The sequence below is a fragment of the Magnolia sinica genome, chromosome 11, assembly GCF_029962835.1.
Source record: "Magnolia sinica isolate HGM2019 chromosome 11, MsV1, whole genome shotgun sequence".
Lineage (NCBI taxonomy): Eukaryota > Viridiplantae > Streptophyta > Magnoliopsida > Magnoliales > Magnoliaceae > Magnolia > Magnolia sinica.
The window spans coordinates 84,426,514-84,453,838 of record NC_080583.1 but is presented as its reverse complement, the minus strand read 5'-3'; the positions used below and the strand labels follow the sequence as shown (position 1 = coordinate 84,453,838).

The window sequence follows — 27,325 nt, the reverse complement described above, 5'->3', positions numbered from 1 at the left end:
AAACAAGCCAAGTTCAATGAATTAAGACGCACGAGCCAAGAAATGAGTAGATCAACTCAGTGTTGTGTGATAATCTAAATATATTGACGCATTCACAGAATGATATTATGTTGAAAATTATATGATCCTGGACCAGAGAGTGTGAATCGTATCCTTAGGTCTTGAGTTCATACAAATGGAGTCATGTGGTTCAGTGATCTGATGGGCCCCACTTTCGAATAAGCGTTCTGCATGCTGTGTTTCCCTTGGCCTTCCTTTCTTTCTTTTAACTGTGGCTGCCTCTATTTTCCTGTTTTGTTTGGTTTCAGGCTCTGTGCTGTCTTTCTGCAAGTGTGTAATCACTGCTGCTTGTTTTATATTTTTCTTCCTTTATATTTCTTTCTTCTTGTTTCCTTTTCTGTTTCTCTTCTAATAAAATCTGTGGACTATCCATTAAAAAAATTTATGGACCCCACTTTGGATGACCCATGCCTTAAACTCCGCGGAGGGAATTCCTAATGCTCAGTCAGGGGACTGCAAAAAGATGGTTAAGAAGAAAATTTAGCAACGATCCATATTCAACAGAAAGGGGCCAGAGATTGGATAGCTAGGATCTTCAATACCTGAGAATACCATTCATATGCTCCAGTTGAGACTTGAGAATCATATAATCTCTATGCGGAAATTATATAGGTAGGAATTTTTTAAGAAGGCCTTAATCTTCCTAAAGAGCTGAGTAGACTATTAAGGAGTTACATTTTTATTTTTATTTTTTTTAAAACTGCTGAGATAGCAGAATATATTAAGGAGTTACATTTATCAGAAGCTAGCAACAGACATGCCAATTAATTGGCTATTTCAAACTTTATTATAATGCATTACCGCATATTGTATTTCAAATATAAAAATAAATAAAAATTCAAGCATGGGGTTTGAGACTTTCATCAGTAGGGATTGTAGGCCTCTTAACAATCATAAAATGAAAGTTATACTAAGCTACACCTATATGATAGCAATAATGAGTATGATAATATTAGACTTTTGACTTCAAGAGAATGCATAGCTAAAAGAGTTTCAGGAAATCATGTTACCAGAAAATTCCTTCAAAAATGTTTGCTACAGTGAAAGAGGACTGAGCAAACACCACAAAAAGAATCATGTGCGTCCATGCATACTGGCCAAACTGATACTTGTACATCTTCTTCTTTAATGTAAGAATGAACCACACGAAGCCTAAGCCAAAGAGTAAAAGATAAATTAGTGAGGATTTTAAATAAAAAATAAAAAAAGGCGCAGAAGAGAATGCTTACAGAATCTTAAAATATGCAAACTCGAGCTTTGCTTAAGCCCACATGCATGTGCAATAAAGCTCATGTGCACGCCACACATGTACCAACATGGCACGATAGGTCCGAGATCCAACCATCCATCAGAACAGCAACACTATATTGATGCCCTAGCCCAAAGAATCAGCTTGATCCATCAGGTGGGCCCACAGTTTGCAAAACAAATGTACAGCTCTGGAAAACTTGGCTGAAGTTTTCTAACCTGTTCACCTATTTCAAATACTTTGGTGCCCACACACTGATTGGACCATATTTAATTTTTGGGAAAACATGTAAAAGGCTAGATCAACCTGACGGATGGATTACATCTCAGACACGTGCCATGCTGGCACACGCATGGTACGTGTGTGGCATGTATGTGAGCTTTTTTGCATGCGCACACATGCGCTTAGAAAAGCTCTGCAAATTCAAAAGATTTGAAATATAAGAGTGTTAGCAAGTTCCTGCTTCACAAGGCTGACATGAAAGGCAAGACCAAAGTGCAAGGGATGTGTGTCCGGACCTTCCTGTATTTATTTGGGGCAGAACATGTGTGTGTGGGTGTGCAAGCATGTGCACTCACAGCCTCAAATGCAATTTTCACTTTGTCAGCTAGGATGTCTTGCCAACTGTGACTTCGCATACAAGCAAATGCAACCAAAAGTATATAAAAGACTGTGTGGCTCAATGTATCCTGCTCGATGCATAAGGAAGAATCAGAAAAGAAACAACCAACCTGCAATATATAAGAAATAACAAATAAACATCTGATATTTGATAAGGCCGCTCACTACCCGATACAAGAATTTATCTGAAGTCACAGTGTTCACAAGCTGACGACTGAGAAAACGTCCATATGTAAACAACATTGCTGTGAAGAAAAAATGCCTGCAAGTAGAAGGAAGAAGACATAAATACTAGAATGGAATGTAACTGAAGCAACTTAAATATAGACTTAGGCTGAGGCCACATGCACTTACCCAAATGCACCTCTAAACATAGAGGCATATGCCGACCTAGCGCGCATATGCGGCATACAAGCTGTGGAACATGTAGGCCTGCAGTGTAGATGTCCTGGCCAAAAATTAGGCTGGTCCACCCATCATGCCAGACACACATATGCCGAATGTGTGGACCATACGCAGCTTGTTCAAGCTGTCATTGTTTTGGCTCACATGTGAGCTGTGGCACACCTGATATGTTGACTGTCATGACTCTTGAGCCAGGTAATCAACATAGTGGGGCCCAACTGCTGTGCAGCTCAGGAGTCTCTGCATGTTTGAGGGTGGCACATGGCCATGTGTAGCATGCACGTGGGTATAGCAGAACCAAAATCTACCAATCACTAACAATTCGGCATTGAAATACTTGCATATCAGAAAACGAAGTGATTGTGATGGCTTTTATAGAAAGAGGAGAATATGTTGATAAAAGAGAAATAGACTATTTACCAATTTAAAAGCCTAAATCCTGGAAGATGTCTACTTTCATGAGCTCTTCTGACTACATTGAACAGCTCACTTGCCATAAAGATTTGGATGCCCACGACCATGGCCCAAATATAGAGATGGCCCATGTAGATAATAAACACAAATCCCCCAATCATCCACACGGACGAATGAGCACGGATCCACATTGATCTGTACTTGTTTCGATCATCAACAAGTAAATGACTGCCATTTGCTTTAGTTGCATCCGGAGAAGCCTGAAACCAAAGAAACATAAATTAATTTTTCAATTGTTTGCACAAAGTCCATCATGCTTCAGAATGAACTAATCATAACAAAATGGAAGGTATCATTTGATTACAAAAACCCTAATAGCTGAGTGGAAAAAGTCAGTTTACTCCTGCAGCAAGCAACAAGATAAGGGGAAATCCAGGCAGGACGGAGCAGCAGCGCATCAATTAGACATTGATCAAGTGACGGCTTTGTAGGGGAAAATGGGGGAGTTATCTGGCCTCCACCCTTTCGTAGAAATCTCCATGATTCAGAAATACAGGAATTTACTCTTCTCCTTATTTGTCATAAGGTTTTTGTACCTATAGCTAACCAGGAGGATGCCATGCATTGGTCGCTGGTCGGGTCAGGCATATTCTCTGTTAGATCGTTCTGCAGATCCATTTCAGCCTCTGTTGTCTCCAGATCTGCTTCTCGTACGGGACCATTGTGGTTTTACAGGGTGCTCCAAAAGTGGCTGCATTTGGGTGGTGTGTTGGAACAAAGTTCTAACCGTAGACAACTTACGGAAAAGAGGGATGCACCTTCCAAATGTGTCTTCTCTGTTTAAGGGTGGAGGAATCAGTGTATCATTTGTTTATCCATTGTCCCTTTTCAGCAGACATATGGTGGAGTGTTTTTCGGTTGGCAGGAGTGTCTTGGGTCATGCCCAGCTTGGCGGACCATCTTTTCAGTAGCTAGCATGGGGAATCAGGTGGAGCCCTAAGCAAACGGAGATGGCGAATCATTCTCTTAGCTGTTCTGTGGGCTTTGTGGACCAAAAGAAATAATCGGTGCTTCAGGAATGTCAGCGTTTCTAAGGCGGGGGGTCATCTCAAGAGTCCTACTTTTCTTTAGGGATTGGGCTCTGTAATTCTTTTTCTGTGGGGTTTCTTGCCAGGCAGGGGTCAAGTTTTTGTATTCTAGGCTTTAGTTTTGTTTTACTTTTCCTTTTTATCTTTTTTCCTTTTTTCCCTTTTCATTTTATTTTGTTGTTTTCTGTTTTTGCTTGGTTAATAATATTCTCATTTCTCACCTTTCAAAAAAAAACAAATTAGACATGTGAAAAAGCCACTATACAGACAGTCCATTGCACGGGTCCGTTATGGGTTGACTACAATAGAATAACCTCACCCAGTAAGCATCCAATGGGTGACCTGTAAATCAATGGTAGAAATGTATACTGCCAATAGTCATCACCGAAGGGTAAATGGCCCACCAATCGGATAGGTAGGACCATACAGTCCATGTGATTGTGGATAGTGGTCCATCCAAAGTGGAACCAAACCAATATACAAACCACACCATGGTGCCAAATGTCCATTTTTAATGCAGCACACCAGATAAGGGCAATCAGTGGACTGCCCTCTAGATGGACTTCTGCCACACAAATACCATGTCCCTTAAAGCTCACTAAGCATTGATTAACATAATTTGAATGGCATACGGTTTCAAGAAAGAGCACAAAACATTCAATCATACAACATAATAGCCAACTAGATTAGACCATTAAATGCCATATGAAGCATTCCTGCCCGAATAAAGTACTCCAAACTAGCATAACAATTAGGGTTGGCTTTATAGGCAACTGGGGTAACCAACATGATTGCATGTGAACCTTACCATTTGAAATAATGCACTCCTTTTTTGGGGTGGAGATCGGTGGCTGGAGATCGAAGGGGAGCTGCAAGGCGGAAATCGAATCATCCTCAATGGTCCGAAAGAAGCAAGAATGATCTTCACTGAATGGAAGGAGAGAGAGGAGAAATTTGGAGAATGAAATATGCGACCAGTCCAACGAGCAACGAGACCTCCAATCAGGAAAGGGTCCCCCTTGATGGACCGAGCGGAAAACATCCAGTGATAGCAGAGAGGGATGGTGAGGAAGGCGACAAGTGGAGAATGTGATATTTGCATGCCCCATAGCCGGAAAAAGAGAATCGGGGAGATGATCGATCTTCCAACTTCTTTCCACCAGGGCCCTAGAAAAAGAAATTTCTTAGAAACAGAAGTTTAGGGTCAAATGGATTAAGGAAGGGGATAAAAACACTGCTTACTTTCATAGAATTGCCAACTTGCGGGCTAGAAGTAATCAGATCAGCAGCATTATTGTGAATGGGGAGAGAACTAAAGACAAAGACAATCGTGACGGAAGTTGTCTCCCATTTCAGAGATCGGCCGCAGGGTGAATTATGGACTAGACCTCGGTTGGATGGGCTGGCCATGGGTAGACTCTCTAGTGAGGAAGCGGCGTCTCTCGAAGTTCCTTTCTCTATTGAAGAAGTTAAGCTCGCCATCGACTCTATGGACGGTGACAAAGCGCTGGGCCCTGATGTTTTTTCGATCAGATTCTACCAGACCTTTTGGAATCTTCTTCAAAAGGATCTTATGGAGTTCTTTTCTGAATTCTTCATCTGGGGCAAATTATCTAAGAATCTGGGTGCTACCTTCATAGCTCTCATTTTGAAATTTGTCGAGGCTGCATCTATCCAAGATTACAGGCCGATTAGCCTTGTGGGAAGTCTGTACAAAATCCTAGCTAAGGTTCTCTCCTCCAGGCTTAAAAAGATAACGGGAAGCATCATCTCTGCTAATCAATATGCTTTCATAGCTGGTAGACAGATTATCGATTGCTCGATGATAGCCAATGAATGCCTTCACTCAATCCACAGCTCTGGTTAGAAGAGTGTCTCATATAAATTGGACATCAAAAAAGCCTACGACCACGTTGATTGGAATTTCTTACAATACATGATGAGAAAATTGGGATTTGGCAGCAAATGGTGTCATTGGATTTCTGTTTGTTTGAATTCAGCTCATTATTCGATCATGCTTAATGGATCCCCTAAGGGATTCTTTAAGGGATCCCGTGGTCTGCGACAAGGCGACCCTCTGTCGCCCTTTTTGTTCCTCATTATTGGGGAAGCCCTCTCTCAGACAGGGAATGCCAAAACGGTTGCGTATCGGCCGTTACGGCCGATACGTAACGGTAACGGTACACACCGTTACCCGATTCGGGGCCAAAACGGCCGATTCCCGTTTTTGTACCCGTATCGGCCGATACGGGCCCGATACGGGCGTAACGGCCGTTACGGGCGTAACGGTCACCCGTAACGGTCAGCGCCGTAACGGTCGAAAAACGGCCATTTTTTTTTGCATTTTAAGGTCCGTTTTTTATGTTTTTTCGAAATTTCTTGCTTCCAAACTCCTCCTCACTCCTTCTACTGCTAATTTCGACCAACCTTGGGTGAATATTTGAGGAAAAAACACATTATATTGGCGGATTTTGTTGAATCAAAGCTTGGTGGGCCATTTTTCATAAATTTGTCAAAAATAGGTATTTATACTTTTTTTAATATGTTTTGCTGTTTTAATTATCTCATATGATGTGTTAATCATAGTAGAACATGTTAATATGCATTTTACAGATTTGGGGTGCCATTTAATATTTTTTTAATTTTTTTTTTTATTTACGCATGAATTTTGCCCCTATTTATTAAAATACAAAAAATCAATTTTAAATGATTGTTTTGCTGTTTTAATCACTCCATATGATGTGTTAATCATAGTAGAACATGTTAATGTGCATTTTACAGATTTGGGGACCCATTTTATATTTTTAAATATTTTTTCTATTTACGCATGAATTTTGCCCCTTTTTTTTAAAATTCAAAAAATCAATTTTTAATGATTGTTTTGCTGTTTTAATCACTCCATATGATGTGTTAATCATAGTAGAACATGTTAATGTGCATTTTACAGATTTGGGGACCCATTTTATATTTTTTTATTTTTTTTTTTTATTTACGCATGAATTTTGCCCCTTTTTTTTAAAATTCAAAAAATCAATTTTTAATGATTGTTTTGCTGTTTTAATCACTCCATATGATGTGTTAATCATAGTAGAACATGTTAATGTGCATTTTACAGATTTGGGGTCCCATTTTATATTTTTTAAATATTTTTTTCTATTCACGCATCACTTTTCCCCCTTTTTTTAAAATTTAAAAAATCAATTTTTAATGATTTTTTTGCTGTTTTAATCACTCCATATGATGTGTTAATCATAGTAGAACATGTTAATGTGCATTTTACAGATTTGGGGTCCCATTTTATATTTTTTAAATATTTTTTTCTATTTACGCATGAATTTTGCTCCTTTTTTTTAAAATTCGAAAAATCAATTTTTAATGATTGTTTTGCTGTTTTAATCACTCCATATGATGTGTTAATCATAGTAGAACATGTTAATGTGCATTTTACAGATTTGGGGTCCCATTTTATATTTTTTAAATATTTTTTCTATTTACGCATGAATTTTGCCCCTTTTTTAAAAATTCGAAAAATCAATTTTTAATGGTTGTATTACTGTTTTAATCATGCCATATGATGTGTTAATCACAGTAGAATATGTTAATGTGCATTTTACAGATTTGGGGTGCCATTTTATAATTTTTTAATATTTTTTCTATTTACGCATTAATTATGGCCCTTCTTTTTTAAATTTTAAAAATAATTTTTTAATGATTGTTTTACTATTTTAATCATGCCATGTGATATGTTAATCATAGTAGAACATGTTAATGTGTATTTTACAGATTTGGGGTGTCATTTTATAATTTTTTTCTATTTTCGAATTAGTGACTTTATGTTTTTATTTGCTTATATTGGACAGGTTTTGCCTTGGAGCTTCTTAGGGTTTAGTTAGAATATAAAACCATCTTTATTAACATAGGTCATACACTCATACTCAAATCTAATTATCTAGTGTCTACCTAAGCCTAAAGAAATGTCTGGATCTGGCCAACAACAAGTTAGTGATGATATTGGATGGCAACATTGTGAGAGGGTTGGTGGTACTAGGCACCAAATTAAGTGCAAGTATTGTGATAGACTAGTGACTGGTGGAATTACCTGTCTCAAACAACATTTGGCACATCGAAAGGGTCAAGTTGCGCCATGTAGTAGAGTACCGAAAGAGATAATGCTTTTAATGCAAGCTAGTCTGGATGAGTCGAAGGGTAAACGTGCTGCTGTACAAAAGAAGAAAGATGATATTTTGGATGCAGCTCGACAGGAAGTGTTTGGTCCTGAATATATGGGCATTCGTGATGAAGATATTATTGATTCTGACGAAGATTCAGATCGAGAACTTACTATAGCTAGGAGAGAGAGCTTGCGTCTAGCTCGTGAAGAGGAAGAACGTCGCCGCATGTTTGGCACGTATGGGTCAATGCGTGATACAGGGGGGGGGAGTGGGAGTGGGAGTGCAACTGGAAGTGCAACTGCTTCTGCAGGTGGGGGGGGGGGGGGGGTAGGTTTGGTGGGTTACGACGTATGTTTGGGAGCCGACGACAGACATCTTCACATGATGCCCCTATACGTTTGGATGAAGAAGTAAATGAGCTTAGGAGACCCTCTATTGATCCAATCCTATTTAGGAAAGAATCAACTAAACAAAAGAAGATAAAACACATGTGGAGTAGAACTTCCGTTGAGAAATTAGGTAGAGCAACAGCAGAAAGTTATTTATACATGCCAACATACCTCCTAACGCAGCCAATTCTCCAATTGATGCAGCAGCATAGGCAGGTGAAGGAATAAAAGCTCCACGGCTAAGGAGATTAGGGGAAAATGGACAGATGCGAGTATGCGGATGTGAAAGCATACGTGGCTACCTTTAAACTCAGTATGGCAAGCCGGAGGATGCACAATCATGTGTGATGGTTGGTGGCCCAACCAGACGCAGAATGATCAACTTCATGGTGCCGCCACTTAGGAACTATATACCACAAGTGAATTGATGCCTCGGAGGCAACAAAAATTCTACTTATATTAATGGACTAATGGATAAAGTTGTGGAGATTGGAGAGGAGAATATAGTGCGGATTGACAGATAATGAAGCAACATATAAGCTTAGGGACATATGTTGATGGATAAGAGAAAACATCTTTTTGGGTCACATGACGCCCATTGTATTGATCTTATATTGGAAGATATTGGGAAGAAGAAGAATGTTAAGGAAATGGTCGAAAGGGCAAGGGAAGTGACGACGTTTATTTACAACCATAATCAAATAGTTGCAATAATGAGAAAGTTTACGAAAGGACGAGAGTTGTTGAGGCCTGCGGCGACTAGATTCGCAACAAACTTTATAGCATTAGAGAGTTTATTCCAGCATAGAGAAGGTTGAGTGAGATGTTCGCTTCCCGAGAATGGCTCCACACAAAATATGGGAAGAAGACATCAGGAACACCAGTCGAAGTTGTGAACACCATACGGGACAACAAATATTGGAAGAAGGTCAAGGCGATCCTAAAGGTGATGGAGCCACTAATGAGGGTACTCCGTCTTGTTGAATCCGATGAAGCACCTACCATGGGCTTCATATATGATGCCATGGATAAGGTAAAGCTTGCAATTCAACGTGATTGTAGAAGTTGGCAGACTTATTGGAAGATGATCGACAAGAGATGGACAAACCAACTCCATCACGATCTTCATGCAGAGTTACTACCTAAATCCTAGGTATAGATATGCCCAATCATTTGTTGCGGATGATGAAGTTCGTGTCGGGCTAAAAATGTGATAAAGAGATTAGAGCGACTTAGATCTGCAAATAAAGGCATTAAATGAATTAGATATATTTGGAAATCGCCTTGGTAGCTTTGGAGATGCTCTTGCACAGCATGTGTATCTAGGTTGCAACCCGCCGAATGGTGGATTAATTTCGGAGAGAGTACGAAGGCTCTCCAAAAAATTGCAATAAAAGTTTTGAGCCAGACAACATCTTCCTCTAGCTGCGAAAGGAATTGGAGTTGTTTTGCGCCCATTCATTCAAAGAATAGGAATAGATTGCTGACTAGAACATTAGATAGACTTGTCTTCATGCACTACAATATAAAACTAAGAATGCGACGACATCATAGGAACATTACAGCTGCTGATGACGAAGACTACTGTCCAATAAACTTGGATAATATTTATGATGAGGATGACCCACTTCTACCTTGGTTGGAAACAAGGGAAAAACAAATTGAAGAGGATAGTGAAGAATTGGAAATTGATGACCCAGAAATACGCAGAGCGCAACAAGAGAGTCGTGCAGATGTGTTGGACCCAATAAGAGGGGCAGTGTTTATGCCACGTACAAATACGGCTCAAGATCAACAAAAGAGTACGAGCAATGGTAGCGTGACCGTGTCGGATGAAGACGATGACCCCCCTGCCCCTGGTGATGGCAGTTCTGGTGTTACTCAGTGCCCTATACAGCCGTCTACAGATCACGATGTCGATGAACAGCGACGAGTTGGTACACGAGGTCGGACTTATGAGTGTACCGAGTCACGATACAGCCAGCAGGAGGTGGGTACATCTAGTGGTGCACCGGGTCCGAGAGGTTCGGAACATCAACAGGCTCATGGTCTTGGTTATTATGATGGATATTCTTATGGTGAATTGAATTATGATGATTATACTGAGCCTGTTCCATCACATTCATGTTGGAGTAGCCCTCCCGATCAATATCCATATGATTATAGATATCCAGATCTAAATCCAAGTTACTCATCACAGTAGACACTCTCAATCTTAAGATTCTCAACAACCTGAGTAGGCACCAGTATGGCTATTCGACGGGCACTGATGGATATCCTTATTAGGGGTCAGAGTCGTTGCCTAGTCAGGATCAGTCATCCTCTAGTTTCGTTGATCTAGTATTTCCTTATGGCACTGGATATTATGGATATGTAGCACCTACACCTATCGGACAGCCTCAGCCTGATGGTGACGATGACGATGATGTGGAGGTCGAGCAACCACAAAAAAGCAGATTTTCATTTTGGTGGTGACTTGTGAGTATATATTTGTGTTAAGGTAAGTATTTGTTGCAGCAGACAGCTCACAACAGTATTATTGCAAGAAGCCATGCACACACTTGACACTGCCGAACTTGTATTTAAAATAGCTCCCCTGACAACCAATCAAGTAATCCTTAATCAAGTTGCAGGGAGTATATCAGACACTACTAATTTTTTATTTTTTATTTTTTAATATTCTTGACTTGAGGATGACAAGTCATAGACAAGAATCACATCACAGTCACGTGCATGGTGCACCACACTGCACAGGACCACAGGTATGTTCGAGAAATTCCTCAAAAATAATTGCAAACACCTGATGTAAGATATTTTCATTTTACATTCATTCTAATATATCTATCATTGATAGTAGATAGTTAGAAAATTAAATATATGATCAAATTCAGGTTATCTGGTTCATAAATTCATCAGACAGTCCGATACAACTTCTCACCAAAGAGTGGACCGTTACACCACCATAAACATGTTCCAATTTATAAATGAATGCATATTTGGAATGCTTAGAATATTTTGGATTTAATCCATATTTTTTCATATTTTTTTGGCAAAAAATTTTTTTGCGCTGTTACGCCCCCGTTTCCGTATCGGTTTTGGAGGACACCGTTACGCCAACCGATACCGATACGGGATACCTTGCTCTCAGATGATATCAAAAGGTCAACAGGAAGGTATTCTTAGAGGTATTTCCATGAAGGGTATCCATTCGCCTTTCACGCACCTGCAATTCACCGATGATACCCTCATCATCTCTGAAGCCGATGCAGAAATAATTTTCAACCTTCGCACCTCTCTTCGATGCTTTGAAGCAATGTCAGGTATGCGTGTCAATCTTGCAAAGTCTAAGTTTTATGATGTTAATCTGAACACTGAGGAATCAGCAACTCTGGCGAATATTCTGGATTGCACTGCGGATTCTCTCCCTTCTTCGTTTGTGGGTCTTCCTTTAGGTATTGGCCCCCCTTCTCAAGCTCAGTGGAATAAGATTGTGTACAAATTTCAGTTTTATCTATCCAGATGGAGATGCAAATACTTGTCTTTGGCCGGGCGGCTCACCCTCATCAAAGCAGCCCTCTCCAATTTGCCTACTTATTTCATGTCTATGTTCAGATGCCCTGCTACTGTGTTAGCCTCGTTAGAGAAGATAAGGAGGGATTTTCTGTGGCATGGCAAGGAGGACAAGAAACAATTCCACCTTGTCAAGTGGAAGGACGTGTGCTGCCATACTCGTTTGGGTGGGGCTGCGATCAAAGACTTAATAATCATGAACCAAGCTTTGCTCGGCAAGTGGATATGGAGACTTGGATCGGAAAGTGGAAGTCTATGGAATCATATTATTAAAGGTAAATATGGCAGATCTCAGAATGGTTGGTGGACAAAAGAAGGGGCTAACGGCAATACTTCATACATTTGGAAAGGCATATCTAAATTGAAAAAGGTCATTCTCAGCAATTCCAGCTTTTCCCTTGGCAACGGAGAGCGAATCCGGTTCTGGTTGGATTCTTGGATAGGTTCTCAGCGGTTAAAAGATTTGTTTCCCAACATTTTCAGACTCTCGCTAGATAGAGGCATATCTGTGGCAGATTGCTACACTGGCAACATTGGATGTAACACTTGAAGCATTACGTGTTTTCGCAATCTAAATGACTAGGAAATCAGCGAGTATGCAGACCTTCTCCAGTATATTATGCCTCTCGTCCTTCATCTTCAGAAGCTGATTCCATCATTTGGAACCTGGAAAAATCTAGCAAGTTCTCAGTTCGCTCCTTGTATAATCTCTTGCACAACAGCAACTATGAATCTGACAGCCGTATCCCTCATTTCTGCTGGAAGTATCCTGTGCCTCCTAAGTTTTCTGCTTTTGGTTGGCTAGCGGGCAAACAAAGAATCCTAACTGTTGATAATCTCAGGAAAAGAGGTATGATTTTACCTAACATTTGTCTGTGCTGTATGCAGGATGAGGAATCTGTTAACCATCTACTTCTTCATTGCCCTTTAATTTCGAAAATCCGGTCAGATTTTCTTCCTCGATTCAACAGGAGTTGGTGTTTTCCTATTTCGGTTGATCTCCTGCTCCACCAATGGAATGGAGTCGCGTGTGGCAAGACTACTACTAGACTATGGAGGATGTCTATCCTAGCAATTTGGTGGTCCGTGTGGGAGGAAAGGAATGGTAGATGCTTTAGAGACTATTCCAACTCCGTTCAGATGGTTATATCCACGGCCAAGCGTTGTATTATCGAGTGAGCCTCCATTGACGATAAGCTGAAAGACTGCGATCTGATGTTCCTGGGGATGTAGTGTCTCTCTTTTGCTGTTTTTGTTTTTTTTTTCTTTTTCTCCCTTGTTTTCTGTTGTCTGCCATCTCGGCAAGCTTTTGTTTCTTTTGTTTTTGTGTTTCCTTTCCTCCTTCAATGAATTGAGTTATCTTTCAAAAAAAAAGAGAGAGAATCGGGGAGTGGTTGGAGGAAACAAGGAGCCCGCAAATCTGAGTATCGACCTTCTACGAAAGACATTCAGGTGGGCAATCATCAAATCCTTGTGGAAGGATCTAGGAAGAGGGTGGCTGAAGAATGGCTTCAAGTTACTAAGAAAAGAGCAACATGTAGGAAAGTGATGGGACCCAAGGCTAGACCCTCACCTCTCCTCCCGACCTTGCTTGTGGATCAATTTCTAGAAGGATAGTCAAAGACGAATTTCATAAGGGTGCTTGGGCAAGCAGGCAAGGTTAGGGAGGTTGTGATTCCTATACCGAGGGATTCTGGAGGGGCACAAGGGTTTGCGTTCGTCCGAGCTGAGGAAGAGGAAGAAGCATGGCACGCGGTGGAGCACCTCAATGGGAGATACTTCAAGGGAGTTATGCTCTCCATTCAGAAGGCTAAATACAGGCCAAGGAGAGTTAACCTTGAAAATTTATTTTTGAAAGCAAGTTCCCCTATCTTGACGGAATCGGTTGAACCAAAGAGACTTCTAGACAAGGAGCTGCAGAGAAGGTTAGTTCCTTCCAAGTGGAAAGAGATATCGACTTCAACAAACAGGGGGTCTCTTATAGAGGATTTTTTCGGGCTACGACAAGAGGGACCCTCTGTCTCCCTTCTTATTTCTCATGGTTATAGAGGCATTGGCAAGAATGCTTTCAAAAGGTCAGGAGGAGGGATTATTCACGAGTTTCAAGGTGGTGGGGATGGCAACTCCTATTTCTCATCTTCAATTTGCCGTTGATACCCTTTTATTTCGTGGAGCATCTGTTGAGATGGTGGAAAACTAACATAAGATTATCAGATGCTTCAAGGCTATATCGGGATTAAAAGTCAATTTATCCAAGAGCAAGATGTTTGGGGTGTATTTGGAATAGAGCAAACTGAAGGGTTTGGCCGACGTCTTTGGGTGCGCGGATGGGACTCTTCTGGCAATGTTTGTTGGGTAACCTCTTTGTTTGGGTAAGCAGACCAAACGATTATGAGATAAGGTTGTTAAAAGGGTTGAGAGATTGCTTGCTAGATGGAAATGTCGGCATTTTTCCCTTGGAGGGCACATAACTCTCATGAAAGCATATTTATCTAATCTCCTGATATATTTCATGTCGCTCTTTAAATGTCCAACATCGGTGCTTTCTAGGCTTGAAAAGCTTAGGCGGGACTTCTTGTGGCAAGGAATGGAGGAGGAGAGAGTTCTCAATTGGAACGACGTTTGCAAGTCTTATGAGGAAGGTGGGGCAGGGAGAAAGGACCTAAAGTCTATGAATAAGGGGTCGTTTGGCACCATGGATTGGAGGGGATTGGAGGGGGTTTCAAATCCCCTGGTTGTTTGGTAGCATAAAGTAACTGGGGGTTTCAAATCCCCTCTTTGAGGGGGTTTGCAATCCACGGTGAGAGCTTGGATTACACCTAAAATCATTTCAATAGTTGCAGGTGTAACATGTGTGTCACTATACACTATCGTTCTATTGGGCACATGGCCCACTAATGATGATCAGCACTGTCCAAACATTGTCCATGTAAATTAGCACCGTCCAAACATTGTCCATGTAAATCAACGATTAAAAATCGTTGGTTAGTCACTCAGACATGATCTTGTGCTTGTGGCCCATCCGAGACTTGGAATTTCATCATTTTTGGGCAAAACATATATTTTAGCGGGCTTATCACAACCATTGTGCCAAAAATTACATATCTCACTAATTAGAGATATTAAAGTTGATTTAGTAATTAAATTCAAACTCATATAAATATACCATGCATGGGTACTTTTGGATTAAAGTTACTTCACACTCCGGGGTGCCAAACACACTGGGAGGATTTCAAATCCATGGGGTTTCCAATCCTGGGGGTTCCGAATCCAGGGGGTTCCAAATCCACGCTCCCAAACAGGCCCTAAGGCTCTTCTCGGGAAATGGCTTTGGAGATTTGGAGAAGAAGGGATGGCGCTTTGGAAGGAGGTCATAGGAAGTATGGCTCCTCGATAGGGGGATGGTGGACTAGAGTCTTCGACTTACAAAGCGTCGGCTTTGTGGAAAGGAGTCACTTCAATTAAGGAGGCATTCTCGGGAGGGATCGTCTACTCTATGGGAAATGGAGAAAGAATTAGATTTTGGGAAGACGAATGGACGGGTATAACTCCGATGATTTTCCCTCTATTTTCTTATTGGCGCCAGACCCGGCTGTTACTTCTCTGTTATTGGAGGAGTGGCGGTTTGGGAACCCCCATGTAGGCATCTCCTTCGAGATGAGGAGGTGGATGAGTATGAGGCTCTTGAGCAAATCCATCAATATACCCCATCCTCTTTGGACATGGATAAGATGGTTTGGAAAGGCAAGAAGTCGGGCCATTTTTCAGTAAAATGATTTTATAATATTGTGCATGGCGGCAAATATCGAGATGAGATGGTACGCACGAAGCTTGTGCAGTCCTACAATGTTCCCCCAAAAATATCAGCCTTCGGTTGGTTGGTTGGAAGGAAAAGGGTTCTTACAGTCAACAATTTGCGTAAAAGAGGGATGATTATTCTGAATGTGTGCAGCATGTCCATGGGAGATGAGGAGAATGTTGATCATCTATTTGTAAGATGTCCCTTCTAAGATTCCATATGGGCAGATATTTTGGGTTGCCTCCATATGGTGTGGGCAAATCTTGATTCTATTAACCGGCTTTTGTTTGCTTGACATGGGGCAAGGTTCGATAATCTGAAGAACGAAAGTGCTTTGATTACTGGAATTTGGTCCTTATGAGAGGAGAGAAATAGGCAATGTTTTAGAAACCAAAGCGGACAGGGTTTTGGAGTATTTCAACAAGAAAAAATCAAAGGTAATAGGGTAGGCTACTGCTTTAAATGTAGGGTGAAGCTTTTCTTCTCCTGTTTGCTGGTCAGAGTTGTAATTCTTTTGGCTTCAGCCTTTTGCTAATAAGTGAAGTTATTTGCCTCTGGAAAAAAAAAAAAAAGTTTTATAGTCGGCCAGACGTTGACTTTCCTCTTTATCCCGGGCTGTGGAAACAGCCATTGCAGAGGCTTACAATCACCATCCTCAGTGAAATTGAAAAGTTTTTCTAGGATATAATTTTTTACGATCAAAGGTCTCCCGATTAGGACTTGGTTTCTCGCAAGAATGTGATAGTTGAGGCGTTATCTTTCTATAAAGTGGGCTACCTACTTGAATTTTCTGGAGGACCTCTATGCTTGGCCATAAAAGTGTGACACATGTACATGCATATCTATATTCTTTTGGATATCCACCACTGCCTTAACACGAAAATTAAACAACTAACAAAAAGAACAATGCAAGAAGTGTGAGAATAGCTCCAAATAACAGACTTCAACATCCTAGATACCAACCTCACTTGAGCGCCTGCGATGACGAACCCGACCAGATGGGTGGGCACTGATATTGCTATCCTTCTGCATGCTGGTTGTGTTCTCTGACTTCAAAATAGCCAAAAATAGATAATAATAATAATAGAGCTAGGGCCCCTGAAACACTCGTTAAGAAAGAGCAAGCATATTCAGCTTTGAGTCATTAAACTGTACACCAATACCGATATGAAACAGAAAACAAAATAAATATATGCAGTAATATAAGAAAAGATGGTAATTCTGATGAAGAAAGAAGTCATATTCACTGAAGCTCCAATTAGAAAAATATGTAACAGCTACCTTTGGTTCTACCTCCCCCCCCCAAAAAAAATAATAATAATAATAATATTTAAAAAAAAAAAAAAGGTAAGTGGCCTTCGCTTGGCTGGTTGGGAGGAAAAGGGTGTTGACAATCGACAATGTGGGCTTGATATGCTTGGCGGATGCAGAATTAGTCAACCATCTTTTCCTACATTACCCTTTTGCTCAGGAAATTTGGAGAAGCTTTCTTTGTCTTTTCAAAGTTTCTTGGGTAATATGCTGGTCTCAATCGAGGAATTCTTCTTGGCGTGACACTGGCACAATATTGGGTTAATATAAGAGGGAGTATTGGAGATCGGCTCTCTTAGCACATTTGTGGGCCATATGGGGAGAAAGCAATGGAAGACGTTTCAGGAATTTGAGTTCCTCAGCCAAAGAAGTGGCTGATAAGGAAAGGGTCCTTTTAGTGGAATGGGGGAATGGGCATCCTCCTTGAGTTCAAGAGAGGACTGTAATTTTTCTTTTCCTTTAGGGATTTAGTTCTTTGTAGCATGCTCTTTTTCGAGCACTATCTCAGCGCTCTTTTAATAAAATGCAGTTACCTTTCTGAAGGGAAAAAAAAAAGGGTCTATAGGGGATATTTTGCTGGTTTATATTTCTCGGCTTAATAATTCCCTTGTTTTTTTTATTAAAAAGAATGTTTGGTTTACACCTTTTTGTTGGTTTTTACATTGCCTAGGAATCCCACTCCGCAGCTTTTCTTCAAAAAACCTGCCCCAGCTTTTAGCTAGAGAATGGGAAACCTGGCGAAATTAAACAGAATTTTAGACTTTTCCCATGTTTCCCCAGGAAACCTTGTACCAACCAAACAAAATTTAATCATTCCCCACAAAATACTAGGCCAACTCAAGCTTTGCCAAGGAAACATAAAAAACCAGAGAATGAATTCACAACCAAACGGGCCCTAAGGGGCTACCTTGAAATCAGTAACATGGTATCAGAATCATTAATTTTGTGATTTTGCTAGGACTAAGAAAAGCCATCATTTTTCATATCAACGGGTTTTGGTAGGAAAAAGTATGTTTTGTTTCTTTGGCACAATAATGCTCAATTAATAAATTAAACATGGCTAGTTCAATGTCTATTTTCCAGAGCATGAAGAATTTGAAATCCGCGTACAAGAGGATGAGGTACTTACGGTGCAGACTTTAATTCATAACATGGGACTTTCTCAGGGAGATCCACCTCTGTTGCATATTTTCTAGCATGCCAAATTCCAAGTGCAACTCGCTTAGAGACCAAAGGTCCAAAACCTCTATGACTTGTTCCAACTCAATCAGACACATATTGTTTGGGGCGGTCAGCTCATTTCTTTCCATAGAAACTGAGTTTCAGTTAAGGCCGATATTTAAAACAGAAGTTAAAAACATGATCCTGAGAAATATCATGGATGTCTTTAGACACATTTCCTTCCGGATATGCTTTAAAGGCATAACTTGGATTCGATTGAGTGCAATTTGAATAAAGACTTGATTGCCCAACCCCCTAATGAGAAGGAATCTCCTCTAGGCATATGGCAGAAGTTAAATTTTGACGGTGGCTGCAAGCCCTTCCCCCATCTGAATAGTTCCCAAAGGCCTGGCAAGATGGGAGATACATCTTATACTAAGTACTAAGATGAGGCAAATCATTCTCACTTCTGCTCCCTAAATTTTGAGAAATTTAGCAATTTCTCTAGTCAGTATCAATGGACAGGTACGTCACATCCATTACAGAGCTAATCATAAGGCTGAAAATATAGCAAATTACTAGAGCCCATTGAAGCCATATGACTATTTGGATATTAGGTCATAATCATTCATACTATTGTATCTAACATTCCCATTTTGATCAATTTCCAATTCAATTGTGACAAAATACAGGTTCTCTTCCAGTGCCAGTGCCAATTGCATGTACAAAAAAATAAATAGCAAGCACAGATCCAATAGTAATTCAAGCTTTACAAAGAAAAATGAAACCTACCAATTTTTTATTTACACGAGAAGGGAAGAATTTCTGAGTAGATGTAACAAACTCAACAAGAACACTAGACCTCGGCCCAAGTAAAATACCAGAAGACACCTGTAGAGAAAACATCAAAATGTAAAAATAAGTATGATATTTGCCAAAATGGTTTTGGAACAAATGACCTCATATTATCATGACTCCCAAAAGGATATGCGTTAGAAAATGAATAACAGTACAACTCTGTGAGTCAGACTCAAGAAGCCAAATAATTCCAAGACTCAAAATATCATCAATGCAAAATTAACCTAATATTACAAGGAACAATTTTTTGCTCCCGAGAACACATGAGTTACCATACTATCATATTGTAACCATACATCTGATACTTTTCATAAGATCCAAACTGTTCATTCAATGGGCCCGGCGATGAATGGACCATGGGATGAAAAATCACACTGGTCAGATATCCTATCTAACAGGTGACTCACAAGTGGACAAAAGTTCATGGTCTCCCTATAAACCGAATTTTTTATCAGTGCCCAATACATGGCATGGAACCCACTAAATGGAAGTTCAGATATCAGACACGTGCCATGACTACAGTACACAATATGGGAGGAGGGCAGCCATATCCATGTCCGTAATCCGTATCCATATCTATATCATAGGAATTTCCCCAAACACTTTGAAAAAGGGCATCATACCACTTTTCAACACTTCAGTCCTAGTGTCACAATCCAAGCAGCTGCGCACTTTGATAGTACATCACTTTGCACACATTATTTAGAGGTGGAATGATAGGGAGTTAGCCATAATATAGCACAACTACATGCCAGTGGCTCCCCTAATGTGCATGTGGCACATATGTCGAATCCAACCCGACCGATTAGTGGGACCCACTGCCAACTGTAAATTGGTCAGCATAAAACAATCTCGAACTCTGATAAATTGAAATTTGAGCTATTTATGATGCAACCAAACGGCCATACGAGCCAATTGATTAAGATTTGAAGAAAAGGCCCACATCCCACATGCAGACACTCCACACATGTGCACAATAAAAGGCCCACTTTCCCTTTTTAGCCTATCTCTACTTTAGTACTTTCAAATATCTACATTAGGAAATATCTCTACTTTCCTTGACTTTCAAATCTCTACATACGAAATATCTCTACTTTTCTCTCAGAACTCTGCATTAGGAAATTTTCTTTTCTTTCATATCTTAAATTAGGCAAGAAGTAATCTTATATTTTTCTTATTTAAGTATTTTCTTATTTAATGTTTTCTTCTTTTTTTTGAGAAATGACGAAAATTATATTAAGAAAAGGAAAAGAGACAAGGAGAGTTGGCCCACTGAGATAGCAGACCAAAACTCGACAAAAGGCAAAAACAAAATAAAACTAAAACAAAGCCAAAGGGACGGACTGTAGCGAATGGGAATCCCATTCCACGATGAGGAAATGAACCCTTCTGATAATAGACCCAACGACGTTAGACTTTCCTTTGAAACATCTCTGATTGCGTTCTTCCCATATCGCCCACCACACTGCCGCTAACGATCTTCTCCAAACCCGATTTTTCTGAATGCCAAAATCTGCCCCGTGCCGAGCTTTAAACAAATTAATTGAAGAGGAAGGAAGAGCCCATGAAATATTGAGCCAGGAGAATACTGCTGCCCATAACTGCATAGTTAGAGGGCAATGAATAAAGAGATGGTTCACCGATTCTGCCTCTGCCATACAACAAAGGCAAATGTTGGAAATGCACATGCCCCTTTTCCGAAGATTGTCAACTATCAAAACTCTGCTGTTACTGACCAACCAGCAGAAAACAGCAATCTTAGGTGGCAGATTGTATCTCCACATGAGATCAGTGAAAGGAGCAGTCGAAGTGTGAGGGCTATTGGTGATGCGGTGATATAATGACTTGACTGAGAAGGACCCTTTCTTATCCTTATACCAACGAATGTTATCTGATTCTTGCTGGTCTAGGTTGTAGTTGTTGAGAAGAGACAACAGTCCAGCCAATTCGGATATTTCATCATCAAGCAAATTCCTGCGGCACTGAATATCTCATACTAACTTCAACCCCAGGAAGGAAAAGCTATCTGAAACTGTTGCATTCCGGTTAATGGCGAGACGAAAGACCTGGGGGAAGGCGTCTTTTAGGGGCCTGTCTCTGATCCAGACGTCGTACCAGAAAGATATTTTGTTCCCATTACCAACCGAAAAGTGAATCCCTTTTATAACTTCCTGTTTCATCTGAAGCACTCCTTTCCATAACACAGAAGCTCTATAAGCTGTTGAATCTTTGGTCCACCATCCTCCAGCGGACCGGCCATATTTGCACTTGACTAATGTTTTCCACAAGGCTTCGGGTTCAGATCCGAGCCGCCAAGTCCATTTTCCAAGAAGCACCCTATTCATCCATTTCAGCTTTCTGACACCAGCACCGCCGTCTTTAATGGGAAGGCAAACTTTGTTCCAGTCAACCAGGTGAAATTTTTTCTTCTCCCCTATGCCGAACCAAAGAAAATCGCGTCTTAGTCTTTCTAGCTTGTTCAAAACAAGGTTTGAGCATTTAAATAATGACACGAAGTATAACAGGAGGCTGGAAAGAACGGCTTTTATCATCGTGAGACGACCCCCTATAGATAAATACTTGCATTTCCAAGAAGCAAGATATTTGTCAAATCTATCGATGACTCTGGCCCACATCGATAGAGGGGGATTTCCGGCAGAGAGAGGAAGGCCAACAAACGTCGATGGGAGGGACCCGATAGAGCAGCTGAGAATTTCGGCAAACTCCGAGACCTCCATGTCTTCCATATTGACACCGATAATAGTGGATTTTGCCATATTAACCAGCAGGCCCGAGACCGCTTCAAAACAACAGATGATGGTGCGAAGATTGCTCACCTTATCTAACTTGGCTTCACTGAAAAGCAAGGTATCGTCCGCGTACTGAATGTGAGAAATGGGAGGCATATTACTGATTCAGACTCCTCCAATGATCTCGGCGTCTACTCCCTTCTGCAGCATCTTAGATAAGGCTTCACCCACAATTAGAAAGAGAAAAGGAGACAGGGGATCTCCCTGACGGAGGCCCCTCGAACTGGCAAAAAAACCTCTAGGAGAGCCGTTAAGAATAATCGAGAAGGACGCTATTCCAACACACTCCTTGATCCAGCCACACCACTTCGCACCGAACCCCATTTTCTACAACATATACTAAAGGAACTCCCAGTCCATGTGATCATATGCTTTCTCGATGTCTAGCTTGCAAAGAATATATTTAGACTTGGCCTTGTGTATAGTATCTAAACATTCGTTGGCGATGAGAGCGCTGTCAATGATCTGTCTTCCGGCAATGAAAGCACTCTGATTGTCAGAAATGATCTTCCCCATTACCTTTCTAATCCGAGTAGCGAGAATCTTAGCCAAGATCTTGTACGGTCCGCCAACGAGACTGATCGGCCGAAAATCCTTCAAAGTCGAAGCTCCTTATATAATGCTTTCTTATTTAGGTAGTTTTCTACTTTTCAGATCTTGGCTAACTAGGAATTCTATTTTTAGATTCCATGCATTTTATTGAAGATTGTAAGGCTTAGGCGTATGGTAAAGACAGTTGAATGATATTTTCTTTGAGTAAATTACCTTACGTCTCTATAGTTTTTTTTTTTTTTTTTCTTTTAGGGGGGGCGGGGGAGCTTGCTTGCTCACAATCTTGTAAACTTTTCTTTTGTGGCTCAAACTTAAATCCGGTGCGTTAAATCTTATTAAAATTAATTTCTTCCTTGATCAAGTTGCATTACATTGGTATCAGAGCAAGTTTTGCTCTTGGGATTTTCTAGTTTCTCATTCACTTTTTTTCTTCTCTTCCCTATACTATTTCCACAATTTTTATCCCAACATTCATCCTAAACCTATCATATCATATCATACATCCCAAAAACTTTTTCCATTCCCTAAAAAATAAAAATAAATAAATAAATAAACCCTTAGATTTAAAACTTAAGCCTAAAGTTCAGCCTATGTTCCTTCTTAGAGATGTCGTGGATAGGTAGATGTTCATATGCCTCAAACGATTATCCCTATTCGAATTCCCGTGCTCGTCTGTATCTATCATGTTATTCTCTAAGTTGCTTTGATGATCGTGATCATCCTTCATATTATCCTAAGCCATACCCATCTTCTTATGTGCCTTATGGCGATTCCTTTCAACACCCCTCGCGATGTGGACGATGGCAGCCGCATGTCGGTTATTCAAAAGCATCCTATTGCAAGAAAATATCAACAATGGCTAAGAATGTTCAAGAGATGCAAGAGGAGAATCTGCAAGAACTCGAGAAGGAGATTGGAGCATTCAACGAAGATATTGCAAAAGAATTCAAGGAATTCAAGGCGGCGACAAGAGCATTCTTCGAGCCCTTGATTGAACAAGAAAAGCACTATGGACTTCAATCCATTGTCTCTGGAGTTTCTAAGAACAATTGAACTACATGTTTAAAGCAAGTGTGACAACTCAAGAGGAATTCACTATCAGCTACCTCAATGGATCCATGGATACATCTATTGATGGATCAACAACTCGATCGAAGGAAGCGCCAATGAAAATGAATGATCAACCATCGAATGGCATGGTTGAGGAGATTGAAGGATAAACAAGTATGGACATTTTGATGGTTGAAGAGATGGATAGTGTCAACTGTCAAGATCACCATGGCGCCATTTCAATGTCAATCAAGGCCCACAAATCGAAAGCCAGCCGTGACGAAGGGGCCACAATTGACATCTAGAACATGGAGGACCGCTAAGAAGCGAAAGAAAAGATGGCACGTATTTTAACAACGTATTGTGCCCAAGCTGCTCTTCAGACATGCAGGTCTCCACCATCAACTGCCAGTGAAGCCAAAGAAGACACTACAAGCAAGGATCTTCACAAGAGAATGATTATGACCGCCAATTTAAACTCGAGGACGAGTTTTTTTATTCAAAGCCAGGTGGAATTAATGCAACCAAACAGCCACACAAGTGGATTGATTAAGATTTGAAGAAGAAGCCCACATCCCACACTTTCACACTCCACACATGTGCACAATAAAAAGCCCACTTTCCTTTTTTAGCCTATCTCTATTTTCCTCTTCTTTCAAATCTCTACATTAGAAAATTTCTCTACTTTCTTTGACTTTCAAATATCTACATTAGGAAATATCTTTACTTTTCTTTTCTTTCAAAACTCTACATTAGGAAATTTCCGTTTCTTTCATATCTTTATATTAGGCAAGAAGCAATCTTAGATTTTTCTTATTTAAGTACCTTTTTTTTAAAGTGCTTTCTTATTTAGCTAGTTTCTATTTTTCATATATTGGCTAGCTAGGAATTCTATTTTTAGATTCCATAGTTGTAAGAACTCTTTATAAACAAGGCTTGGGCCTATGAAATTAGAAAATTGAATGATATTTTCTTTGAGGAAATTCTCTTATTAAACCACGGTAGTCTAATCTCTAGTTTAAAACTAGAAGACAGTTGAGCTTGCTCATAGTCTTGCATTCTTTTCTCTTTTGTGATTCAAACTTAAATCCGATGCATTGAATCTTACTACAATTAGTTTCTTCATGATCTAGTTGCATTAATTTACTTCTCATTTCTATTGCCCATTAGATGTCCACCAATCGACCAGTCGGGGTCATGCATCCATACACCGTGGTCATGGAATAATGTCCCACACCCTATCACTCCCCTCTTCGGGGAAATGACTCCTATCAAACTAAGGTCTGCATCTAACAACAAAATTTACAAAAAAGGTCATCCCATCTGCAGAACTCCATCAACAGCACGCCCCACCATTTGGGCCATGAAGATTCAAGGTACAAGACACATTACAATAGGGAAGGCGCCAATACACTGTGGTCATGGTATAACGCCCTGCACCCTATCACTCCACTCTTCCGGGAACCAACTTCCGTCATACTCAGGTCTGTGTACAACAACCAAAATTACAAAACAAAACACACGTTAATCCATCAACAGTGTAGCCAACCACTTGGACCATGCAGATTCAATGTACACACCACACATACAGTAGAGAAGGCCTCCATACACCGTGCTCACAGTATAATGCCACACACCCTAACACTCCACTCTACCAGAACCAACAACTATTGTACTCGCATCTGCGTCTAGCAACCAAAATTACAAAAATGCCATTCCATTGATAGTAATCCATTAACAGTGTTCCCCACCATTTGGGTCATGCAGATTCAAGGTACACACCACATGTAAAATAGGAGAGGCACCCATAAGCCATGGTCATGCTAGAAAGGCCCGCCCCCTATCACTCCTCTCTTCGGGGAACCGACTCCTATCACACTCGGGTCTGCATCAGACAACCAAAATTACAAAACCGCCATTCCATCAACAGTGTGCCCCACCATTTGGGCAGCACAGATTCAACGTGCATGCCACGTGTACAGTAGGGAAGGCGACCCATACACTGAGTTCATGGTATAATGCCCCACACTCTATCACCCCCCCTCGTCAGGGAACCTACTCCCATCATACTCAGGTCTGAGTCCGTTAACCAAATTACAAAAACGCCATTCCGTCGACGGAATTGCGCCTTAGTTGTGTGTGTTTCTCTATGATTTTGATCGCAGACTCTTCCTTACACTAATAAACAGAGAATCTCAGCTGAATTATCGAAATCAGATTACAGCAAGCGAGCGATGGATTGGAAGAATATAAAGAGAAGAGATTGAGGTGTACGGTGGGGTATTGTATAGAAATACGTATGGGAATACGCAGAGAAATGCGGAGAAATTCGTACCTTTGGAGTTGTGTTGAAAGCCCATCTGAGGAAGAAAGAGAGATTGCAGTTTTTCGCTGAAACCCTACGCAAGAAGGAGAAGAGAATGGAATCTTCTCATTTATATAGGGTTGGTATGGTGTCCGCCGATGTACCAATTTGGGTGCTCCTCCATCTCCCATGGTGTGGGGATATGTGAGCGGATTGGGTGTTACCTGGGTAACACAATAGTTAGTGTTTCCCTGACCGTGGGGCCCACTTTAATGTATTTATTATATATCCACGCCGTCCATCAATTTTTAAAGCTCATTTTAAGTCATTTTCATAAAAATTAAGCAGATCCAAATCTAAAGTGATCCACACATTAGAGATTAAATGTCCACCGTTAGAAACTTTTTAGGAGGCCACGTAAGGTTTGACTCAGAAAAAAATAGCACTGTAGGGGCCCTAGAAAAATTTTAACGGTGGGTGTCATTACCACTGTTGCTTTCTATGATATGGTCCACTTAAGCCATGGATCTGTATCATGGGTTAGGCTTTTACCCTAAAACGATATGGAAAAACGGATGGACGGTGTGGATAGAACCCAAAGATCACGGTGGCCACTTAGAGCCCTGTCCGCTCATGACTAGGGCCGGGCCGGGCCGAGTAATACCCAATCCACGTCCCTGCGAGTTCCCTACAACACGTGCCGCGCAAAGTCCCTGCAACAAAAAGGTACGGCCGGCGGCCCTTGCGTTTGGGAGCGATTAGGTACGCCGACGCCTTACCTCACATGGTAATACCCTAACCGTGGGGCCCACCTTAATGTATTTATTTTATATCAGCTCTGTCCATTCATTTTTCCACATCATTTTACTGCATATGATTCTAAAAATGAAGCAGATCCAAATCTCAGGTGGACCATACCATGGTAAACAGTGGTGATTGAACAACTGCCATTAAAAAATTTTACGGCCCACCTTAATGCCCAGTGTAATTTTTATTTACCATCCAACATGTTATTAAGGACACACATATTTGGATGAAGGGAAAAAACAAATATCAGTTTCATCCAAGCTTTTCTCGCCCATGATATTTTTTTAATGGTCACTCACCGTTGTTTCTAGTGAAATGGTCCACCTGAGATTCGTATCTGCTTCGGTTTTGGGCTTATTTACTGAAATGGGATGTAAAAAAAGATGGATGGCGTGGATATAAAATGCATATACGAAGGTGAGCCCCATGGTTAGGGCCGCGCCTAATATAGTTTATCTATGGATGGGATGGTTAGAATCATCCCATTAGGGAGATTCTAGAGGGTCGGTGCCATTGAAAAGTGGAGCCCACGTGATGGTCGGTTCGAGGTCATGTGCATCTGCAAACAAGGCAGACTCCACTTGATGGATGGTTTGAATCTGTGGCCATACATTTTTCAATGCTCTTGACCGTCCACTTTTTCTTTTTTTTTTCATCAATGGATGGATGATTCAGATTAGCTGCTAAAGCGTAGGGATCTAAAG

The 27,325-nt window shown here is 40.7% G+C and overlaps 1 protein-coding gene across 3 annotated transcripts in view; it reads right to left on the bottom strand.

Annotated features, from left to right (window-relative positions):
* The window catches only part of LOC131219582 (phosphatidate cytidylyltransferase 1-like), a 48,541-nt gene extending 22,554 nt beyond the window's left edge, over positions 1 to 25,987 (bottom strand). Inside the window, exons 1-6 of one of the 3 annotated variants that reach the window (XM_058214808.1) lie at positions 25,845 to 25,987; positions 19,032 to 19,130; positions 16,731 to 16,865; positions 2,756 to 3,009; positions 2,041 to 2,192; positions 1,071 to 1,212 (exon numbers count right to left, since the gene is read on the bottom strand). In XM_058214808.1, the coding sequence (XP_058070791.1) occupies positions 1,071 to 1,212; positions 2,041 to 2,192; positions 2,756 to 3,009; positions 16,731 to 16,799 (617 nt within the window). In that variant the 5' untranslated portion in view covers positions 16,800 to 16,865; positions 19,032 to 19,130; positions 25,845 to 25,987. The remainder of the gene's footprint in view (positions 1 to 1,070; positions 1,213 to 2,040; positions 2,193 to 2,755; positions 3,010 to 16,730; positions 16,866 to 19,031; positions 19,131 to 25,844) is intronic. The other 2 variants (XM_058214807.1, XM_058214809.1) reach the window with 2 other exon arrangements.
* Positions 25,988 to 27,325: the final 1,338 nt, after the last annotated feature.